This window comes from Limulus polyphemus, unplaced genomic scaffold (assembly GCF_000517525.1).
Source record: "Limulus polyphemus unplaced genomic scaffold, Limulus_polyphemus-2.1.2 Scaffold338, whole genome shotgun sequence".
In the NCBI taxonomy this organism is placed as follows: domain Eukaryota; kingdom Metazoa; phylum Arthropoda; class Merostomata; order Xiphosura; family Limulidae; genus Limulus; species Limulus polyphemus.
Window position 1 is genome coordinate 466,358 of NW_013665948.1, and position 10,866 is coordinate 477,223.

General features: G+C 29.7%; 1 protein-coding gene across 1 annotated transcript in view; it reads right to left on the reverse strand.

Moving 5' to 3' along the window:
* LOC106457492 (chromodomain-helicase-DNA-binding protein 1-like) overlaps window positions 1-10,866 on the reverse strand; it is an 88,878-nt gene that overhangs the window by 62,913 nt on the left and 15,099 nt on the right. The window contains exons 2-6 of the mRNA XM_022383463.1: window positions 8,650-8,828; window positions 6,115-6,319; window positions 5,506-5,589; window positions 2,114-2,169; window positions 1,116-1,378 (exon numbers count right to left, since the gene is read on the reverse strand). Coding sequence (XP_022239171.1) covers window positions 1,116-1,378; window positions 2,114-2,169; window positions 5,506-5,589; window positions 6,115-6,319; window positions 8,650-8,828 — 787 coding nt within the window. The remainder of the gene's footprint in view (window positions 1-1,115; window positions 1,379-2,113; window positions 2,170-5,505; window positions 5,590-6,114; window positions 6,320-8,649; window positions 8,829-10,866) is intronic.

A 10,866-nucleotide genomic window follows, 5' to 3' on the forward strand; every position in this document is an offset into this window, starting at 1 on the left:
GTTCTTTGAATAAGTGTAAAATAGAATTTGTTTTTGTTTAATACAGGCACATATTTAAGCCACAGAAAACAAATGAAATTTTTTCCCACACATAAACTTTAGGACTAATACTATCTCCAATTATTGTTCATATGTGTGCAAATATATTGGTTAGAATTAAAATGTTATCATTTGATATGCCTTTATACAGTTCTTTATGTTTTGAATAATGGAAGTGTTAGGTCTTACAATCATGCATTTCTGTTTTGTGAAAATTTTATACTTTTGTTACAACATGTGAAAAATTAAAACATGAAAAGAAAAATTTATGCTAAAAACATTTGTTCCCACTTTATGACAGGTTTATAAACTAGTTTATATCTAATGGTGGAAGATTGTGTTAGTAAAAGCTATTCTAAATAAGAAAAGGCAAAGTACAGCATCATCCCTTTATACTGGATTACAAAGTTATTAGTTCAATAGCACAACACTGTCAAAAATCCACAGACAACAAACATCTTATTAAAATTCACAGAAAGAGCATTACTAACACTCAAATGTAAACTAAAACGAAAATTAGAGACCAGGTCTTTTTTATAACCATATTCCTCTGTTACATACACGTAACTTCTTTTCCAATTTCATGCTCATATATGTTTAAGGGAATAAATCCTAACACATTTTCATTTGGTTTCAGTTTCTGATATACATATATGTACAATTTTGTTCTCCACAAATATTACTACATTTCCACTATTATTTAACAGGATCCTTCGCAAATGGTCTATTAAATTTGATGAGTATTTCACAATGCTCATAACAATAGATCAAAATGTTGGCAGATGGGAACATCCATGAACATGTGTGTACACACACACACACACACACACATACGCACATATATATATAAGTATATATTAAAAGGCACGTACAATATTTTGACATTTCTTTTCAAATATATCCCAGTTTATCAAACCCTTAATACATATTCCATGAAAATTTTGAACAAAAAATTGTATTTTGCAACGAAACAAAATATTATTGGTTATAAAGTTTTAATAATAAACTTTGATTAGTGTTACCTAACAAACAAAAGAAGGAAAGAAACTGCTACACTTCAGTCAATCTGATATAACTTGCATACCTAACTTTTTTTATAGAACGACGTGTAGAGCGAGTTTTATCTTCATCAGTATCATATTCATCTTCATCTTCTGAAGAGCTAGAATGTTTTCTTTGTCTCCGTGAAGGGGCGGGCCTCTTTTTTTGTGAACGACCTGATGTTCGGTTACTTCGTCCAAATGTAGAAACTCCTGCACTGGGTTTCTGTCGACTCTTTGCACATTCTTGTTCACTCTCATCTTTGTCACTGGAATCAGATGCTTGCCATTCTCCAGAGCTGAAATTCCACAAATCAAAAATGTTAACAAACACAAAAGAATTATATCATTATCAGCACAAATTAAAAATTATTATTATTCAAATACACAGTCATGAGCAAGACAATTTGTATATTTGAAAAATGTATTAACTTTCTTAATTTAAAGATTTTCAAATACTTAATTGAAACACTTTTTTTGCACAAAAAAATCCTTAATCTTATGAAAAACAATCACATTATTGGCCACCAAATAAAACAAATTGGACCTAGTTTGCACTTTAGGTTACTTTGTAACTCTTAAATTACATACTTGTTTAGATAGCATTCACAATCAGAAAGAGGCCTATAGACTATGTAGTACTGATTAATCAAATGTTTTACCTGTCTCAACATTCAATGTAAAGAAATGACTCAAAAATTGGGTGAAATAGCTAATTTTCTATTACAAATACATAGGAAATTCTATCAGTAATTAGCGAGATTAATTACAATGTTGACAGTATTTTTATTTACTTTCTTGGAGTGACTCTTATCATTAGAGATCCTAAAAAAGTCATGGACCTACATGCAATTCTGTGCACAAATAGTTTAGAAAATTGTGTTTAAACTTTTTACAGTTAAAATTTTGTTGTTAGTTTTTACTCACTAAATCAGACACCAAACTTGCAGGAAGAATTTACTAGCCCTACTTTTCTTGAACGAGAATATAAAAAAATAAACAAACCTATAACTACTATTTAAAACCAGCCTTACTCTCTCTGTCTTCTTGATGGCTTCTGATGTCCCTTTGAATCATTTTCTTCTGAGTCCTGAAAGTAAACGTCTGTTTCATCACAACTATAATTTTAATGTCACTTCTATTTATTTGTTCAAAAAAACTATCAGAAACAGGCAAAGGAATGTAGGCTTAGGAATCTCAGTAACTACATAAAAATGAAGGTAGACTTACTGGCAGACTTTTCTTACAATCAAGACTAGTAACATTAAATTTAATGACATAGGTAAGCAATTTTTTTTAAACCTGGCAACATTAGTGGACTATGTTAAATAAAAAGAACCAATGTGTTCATCATTTCATAATTCCTTACCAGTCTATCTCACTATTAAAATTTGAAATATGAAGTTACTGTTCTTTGAATAAGTGTAAAAATAGAATTTGTTTTTGTTTAATACAGGCACATATTTAAGCCACAGAAAACAAATGAAATTTTTTCCCACACATAAACTCACATTTTCACTTTTTGAAAATAAATGTGAATCCTACAATCTAGGATTCCTGAAATGCTAGTACATAGCTTAGTTATTCTGGAAAGTATAGCAGAGGTTTGAGCAAAACTTCAGCTGTGGCCACTTTTACCAGGGTCTTTTTTTTTCTTAATAAACATTTGACTTTCATAAACTCACTTATACTCTATGTGTACAAAACAAAGTTCCATGTTTTTTTGGAAAAGACCCATCACACTCTGTTGTGCTAGATATGACCTTGCTTTTACTCTTAAGCTTCTTAAAATGAATCACAGGTGAAAGGCCATGTCATCTCATTTGTTAACTTACATTACACAATTTATTGAACTAATATTTCATGAATTTATGTCAATAACTTTGGTATCAAACTATAGATTATAATTCAAATTTTAGTACTATATATTACTCAATTTCTTAATTTAAATGCAAATATTAAAAAAACACAGATAAACTTCGATTTTTTTGTGTCACGTAGTATGTTGAATGCAGCACTAGTTCAAATTAGATGTTTGTGAAGTCAAAATACTAAGTCTAGTTCCATAAGAATTAGTAACTCAAATTACTGATATTGAAAAGCTAGCATATAAAATAAGAGCCTTTTATCTTTTCAATTTGCTAAAATATTGCTCATGTAATAAATCAAACACAGTGGCTCCCTGCCCACCTCTTTCCAATTTTGAAAATGCTCCCTTATATACACTTACTTCTACATATGACATGAATAACCAATCAAAAGCTCAGAATGTCCCCCCAGTGGCTCTCTCAGCCATTTTAATGGTCTTGGCACCATTTCTTTCTTTCTTTTGAACCAATATTTCAAACGAGGTAGGGTGTCTTTAGTCTGCTCAAAATTTCATATTATTTTAGACTAAAATACATCTTAGTTAGTAAGCTTGATAAACTATAGTGGAATTCTATGGTATTAATGTACCAATTTATAATTTTTTAGTTATTCAAATGTATATATAATACTTAAAAAAATATTTTGATTCATATCCTCCATGTGCAAATTTTTTAAAGGCTTAACAACATATATCAACCAGCAACCAAGTACAAAGGTCATAACTAGAAGAGATAATTGTTTACTTCTTTAGTTACTGTTCTATATTTTAAGAAAAATAAGTTTATGAACTTATTTCAAAATAGCAATAATTTATATACATATATAATGTATAATAATTGAAATGAGACTGTATTTTACAAAATACTAGTCTACCAAGACACAGCCAAGACAAGTTACTTTGCACAGACCAAAGGTCAGTTTTATACTATTTGATATGGTAACATGAGTGCACTTGAGTCTCGTCATTGTAACATCTGTATTGTTAACCAGGCACAACTGAAAGGTCAATATAATAAAAACAATAAGTATATATAAATATACAATGTTATGAGATTTAAGCTATTTAGTCTAAACATTTATTTTTTTGTGTTATAATCTGTAGTCATTCTAGAATGACAGAGACATAATTGATATTTATTTCCTAATTTTTTTTATGGTGATTACAAGGTCGGTCAAATTGACCATACCCATACAGAGATTAATTACTGAAAATAAGAGATAAAATATAGTTTTTTTTCTTAAGAAACATTTGATAACTATCTGGACATTATAAAGATTTCTCATGTGAAATGTGAAAATTATCTGATTCATAAAAGTATTTTTAATCTTAAAATGAATATTACTTTGCATGATAGATAGGCAACATGTGAAAAACATTGCTTTAAAAACCTTAAGAGTTAATAAATAAAATTTGATATTTTATGTATGACAGCATTGTGATGTTTACTGATAATCTGCCAAATTGTGCTTACTAATCTAAAAGTTATAGCATGAAATTTCAATATTACTTTGCATGATAGATAGGCAACATGTGAAAAACATTGCTTTATAAACCTTGAGACTTAATAAGAAAATTTGATATTTTGCGTATGAAAGCATTGCAATGTTTACTGATAAACTACCAAATTTCATTAATATTCGCTATCTAATTTAATAACATATTGCATGAAAACTAAAACACGCACAAAATGGTTATGAGGTCAGTCCCAGGGACCAAGCCCGTGCTGAGAGAGTTAAATGAAATTTTTTTATAAATAATATGAATTAATTTTTTTAAATTAATATAAGTGTATTTATAGTTTTGATAGCACAATACAGACTTGTATTTGACGACAGCCACAATAATTTCACATTGAAGATTAATGCATTTTAATACTTGGATACTGGTTTATTTTTTACAATATTATAAAATTAAGATAGTTTAACTAGTGTATATAATTGTACTTGAACCATAATTCTAACTAATGTCACATTCGGTTTCTTTTTATACCTAATAACATAATAGAGATTTTGTAAGGACATTCAATTCAAAATCCCGTGAAAAGCTGTTTCATTATATTATGAAAAATTGTTATGCTAATTTACCATTTGAAATACACAATCTCACAAGATTTTTTAGCAACATTTTATTTTGATTGTACAAAAGTGAACAAATTATATTTACTATTGTTTTCTTACATTGCACTGTAACTATACATTCAAATTTTAAAAACATAATTTATCACTTAATGTAAAAGCAATTATTATCTTATGCTCAAATTTTCTTAACTCTTGGCCTAAGTTCTGAAACTTTCAAGGCCTTGACATGGGTTTGCCAAAAGTCAACACCTGTCAGTAATTTACATACTATAAGCCCCTCATGTCAGAAAGCAAATATGTATGTAACTATAAACTAGCTGAAACTTTTGTTTTATCATCACACATATTGGCATGCACATATTTAATTACCCCTTTAGGCTTAATTCATGGTCAGATTTGGCATGATTTAACATTGCTATATGAAAGAAATAATTATGTTTTCCCTATGAAAATTTGAAAATCAGCAGTAGTACCATACCTCGCCAATATTGTATCGCTCTGGTTCTTTTCTTGAGCGGCCAGATCTGCGAACACCATACATATCAGGATTTTCTTCCCACATCTACATAAAGATTAATTAGTTGAACTTAGAAGTCAAAGTTACAAAGAAGTGTACACAAATAATTTGCTTGCTGAAATGTTGAACTATTAAGGCAAATCACAGTTTCATTCTACTTGAACTCATTAAATCAAATTTAAAATTAAACTGTTCATATTTTTTTAAATACATGTGTTAAGTTATAAAAAAGGACAGGCCGATTGTAAGAAAACAAAGATCGAATTTAAAAAAATTAAGTAGCTTACTGAAATAAATTACTTAATTCATAAAAGTACTGAAAACTTATTTTGATGATACTTGGTGGCATTAATTTTAAAACAATTTTTCTTGAAAAGTTTAAAAAAGGATTGCAATGATTACAGCCCTTTTTGTGAATACTATGTTATAATATTAAAGAATCTAGTGTAATGAAGGCTACAGTATGATTCATTTAACTTCTAACACTATTGTTATGATAATACCGAGGTGTATAATATAAAAAGGAGTACTGATGTATCAAACAGAATTCTATACATTTTATAAACATACCACTTTCAGATCTTTTAGTCGTGATTGGCGATTCCCCCTGGAACTATCTGGATTTTGGGAGTTAGAATCCATATCTTCAAGCTTTGTGGGAGTAGTTAAACCCATACTAGATTCTGAATGAATATCCAACCTGGAATCCATGCTGTAGCTCTCTGACATGACATCTTCTTTATCAGAACCAATGTTTTTTTCAGGCTCATTCTCTCTGATGAGAGTAGCATATAAGTATAAAAAAATATATAGTAAATTTTTCTTACTCAACGAAAAAGTATACTACTGGAGTTTTGAGAGAATCATTTAAAGTTTAACAACACGATCCTTCATATATTTGTAAGTAACTAATATTTTACCAACAAAAAAATATCAAACAGGATATTTATTGGACCAATGGAGCTAGAAACAATGTTATATTTGCTTTCTATAAAACTTAGTAATTATACATTTTCTTTTCATAACAGTCAAATAACATTTTTCAGAAACAGATGATGATTAGAATAATTTTTTGCTTTGTTTTTGTATAACACGCTACTTAACTTTCTATCCAATTCCAAGCACTATTTCATTCACATGGCCAGTAAAGTATAACTTAAAGCTCATAAAATTAAGTAATAAACAACCAAGGTAAACTAAAATGTCGATCTCTTAAAATTGAAGTCAGTCTAGTCAATGAATCCCTTACTAGGCCTTATAACAAAAGATGAAGAGTAAAACGAAGATTTCAAGGTTTAATGAATCCTTACTAGGCCTCATAAGAAAAGATGAAAAGTAAAACGAAGATTTCAAGGTTTACCAATGTACATTGTACGAAACAAACTTCAAATTCATTCAGCATTTTAATAAAATTAGTGGTATCACTTTAAAACACATTTAATCACTCTCAAAGTATTTTTTTTATTTAATAACAAGTAAATTAAACCCCAAATATTGTATTAACCTTAATTTTAAAGACAGTCTTATAGTACTATTTCATAACAAACATAACAGTTGACCCAGTTAGATTCAGGAACTAAGGCAATGGCCACTGGAAATCATACTTAAACATACCTAATGTTTCAAAGATAGTATTGGAATAATACTATCAACCATCTTTAATTAAGAATACAGCAGTTAGTAATTATCTGACATAAAAAATTCCACGATATTCCTACGTGTAATTGCTACTGGATTATATTACATTAAAATAAGCAACATGAAAAAATAGTTTCTCCAATTACTATCATTCTAATCATATAATCAAATAACTTCAATTGCTAATATCAAAAATCTCATAAATGTCATGTTTGAGCAACAATTGTTCACTATGTTCAAAAACAACATTCACTCTCACAGTAATGCATAGGTTTTTTACTAACATAAAATCATCTCAATATGTGATTCCATACCAAAACATTATAACAATATCAAACAGTTAGTCAAAAGTCACTGGATACTATCCTTACAATGATGTTACTGGACACCATCCTTACTATAATGTTACTGGACACCATCCTTACTATAATGTTACTGGACACCATCCCTACTATAATGTTACTGGACAACATTCCTACTATAATGTTACTGGACACCATCCCTACTATAATGTTATTGGACAACATTCCTACTATAATGTTACTGGACACCCTTCCTACTATAATGTTATTGGACACCATCCCTACTATAACATTATTGGACACCACCATACTATTATGTTATTGGACACCACCATACTATTATGTTATTGGACACCACCATACTATTATGTTATTGGACACCATCCCTACTATTATGTTACTGGACAACATCCCTACTATTGGTTTATTGGACAACATTCCTACTATAATGTTACTGGACACCATCCATACTATAATGTTATTGGACACCATCCATACTATAATGTTACTGGACACCATCCCTATACTATAATGTTACTGGACAACATCCCTACTATTGTGTTATTGGACACCATCCATACTATAATGCTTATCTATACATTAAAGAAACTAGTTTTCATAGTAAGAGCCCTTAAATATTTTGAGAACTTATTGTCACTGAATCATAAAGGAAAGTTTAACTTTTGTGCTAAGCTAAAAACACACATATATAAAAGTTTTCCAAGATGTTTAACATTCAGTTCATTCTCTCACTGGAAGTCACTTTTAATTTCCCATCCAGCTATAATTCATGACTGATGAAAAATGTAAAACCAATAGGTTTAAATACAAGTTACCTTCCATACATACAAAAATTAAAAAACTCAGCTATTTTCTCCACACTGTAAATAACTGCTGTGTGACAAATATGGAAGTGCATTCACTGGTGTCACTTCTTGTTATTATCAACTGATGTGAAACCAAACAAAGTTGTTCATAAAAAAACAAAAGATTTCTTGAAAAAAAAAAACGAGAGAGAGAGAGAGTGGGGGAATATTAACATATTGCTAAGGATTGAAGTTCAACAAACTTTAATATTCAAAGAAAAAGTCCAGTTGAAACATTTGATGATTGGGAAATAATATCCATATTAGATAAACAAACAAGAAAAAACTCCAACACCTACTGTTCAGAGTCTGAAGAACTATTTGATTCAGATTCACTACCAGACTGTGAACTAGATCCTGAGGACTGGCTTGAATCCGAAGAATCACTGTCAGACATTGGGTCTGATTTATGCTCAGAGCCACCTTCTGATCTGATTTCTTCAGTTCTGGCAACATCTTTCATAACACTATCTTCTACCTGTGAAAAAAAAGTTTCTGTATAATCTTTCCTTCAATAAAAACCAGTAAGTTGTTGTTATAAGCTCTTTATATATATATATATATATTGCATAGTGAAGTTAAATGGTCCCCCGTAAATTTTCCAATGTCATAAAAAATTCCTATTTTTACATTTAAAGCATAAAAAAAACATCCAAATTTCTTGTGCTGAATATCTATCTATCTATATACACACACATATATATATATATAGGTGATTAGAAAAATTTGTTTCCCTAATGTGAATTGCAACAGTAAAACATACAATTTGAAGTTATGCAAGTTAAAATATAATCATAGTTCTAAAGCATACTTAAAATGTTGATTTCTGATGCTACAAGAATTACAGTGTTTACTTTCCCTAGCCTTCTGTTCAATTAGAAAAACATTCATTATGATATAATTTCCTGAAAGCAGGATAGTAATGTTAACATGTAACTTTACATGAAATTATGATGAACTTATAATGAAGACTATGCTAATTATACTAATCATAAATAAAGCATGTAAGATAAATATATTAATGAAAACATTTAGGTACAACTAACTGACTAGAATCCTTAATGCAATAGATTATTAGTACAGAAAACTAAAAGCTGTGATGATTCAAGTGCACTGAATCATTTGGATATTTTACCAATAAAATATTTTAAGTTATAATTATGAGGATATGTCATGAGGTTTGATACACTAAGCCACCAATAAGAAAAAACCTTCATTAACACAACTATGATCAAAAACATTATTATAAATATAACAGTCAATAAGATTTAATAAAACTAACTACATGTAAAACAAAAACTTGAAGAGCTTATTACTCCCAAAGTACATAATTATGCTAGTTGTTTGATGTAGATTTGCTTGCCCAATATGATGGCGGGGCCAACCATGTGCTAAAAGCACAATGAGTAGTAGCTATTCAACATAATTGTGGGATTTAAACTACCACAGTATCAGCAGAAAGCTTTAGTTTGCCTACAGTTACATACAAATATAGTAATATTTTTTATTAGATTTTTCCCATTTGATATTTTCATATATTTCTTTAAAGGGTTGTCTTTGTTAGCATTTTGCAAGTCTTAATATTATTAGGCATCACCAAACACCCATGCAGTCACAGTTTAAGCTTCACATAATACAACATTTTGAAGAACTAAAAGAGGCCTCTTGGATCATTGGACACCCACATCTGCCTGTATCCAGCATGATCCCCCAGTTACTCATCAAACCCTCTCTGAACTCTCCCAATCCTGTTGTGTCTAGTGCAGCTGAAGGTAATCTATACCACCCTGTTCAAAAAATAAAATTGCCTCAGCATCATTTACAGACAACTTCTACTCTATAAAATCTTTAATTTACATCCAATAATCCTACCATTAAACATGGAAAAAGATGATGAATTAACCCTGTATATGTCCTTTATAATTCTGAGCACCTCACTCAGATCCCCTCTAATCCTTCTTTTGTCAAGGGAAAATAATTTTCAGGACTATAACCTGTCTTCATATGACAGTCTCTCCATCTCAAGAATCATCCTCAATGTCCTAAAAGTCAGTAGCACAATATCCTAAATGAGGCCAAACTACAGATCTGTAGAGAGAAATGATAACCTCCCTTGACTTATACTTAATATTGACAAAGATACAACCCAAAATCTTATGTGCTTTCCCACTGGCAACAACTCCAACAACACTGCCCTGGATGGCTCATCTACCAAACATACAAATTGTAATAAGAAATTTGTTATACTTTGTTAAACCAGGTACTCAGTACAACTGATCATTAAAATAAGTTATGCCTTGTTTAGGGTTTGTGGAACAATTTATGAAATATTCATATTATTTAATATATATTCATTACAAAATAATATAGAAGGTATTTTTAAATTAAAATTTTATGCAATTTCTATCCAAACTTAATGCACATTATTACAGGCCAAGCACGGGCATCCACAGAATGATAAAAACCATAGTTCTAGGCTTTTCTTTACATATAGATGCTTGATACATTAAGGATGA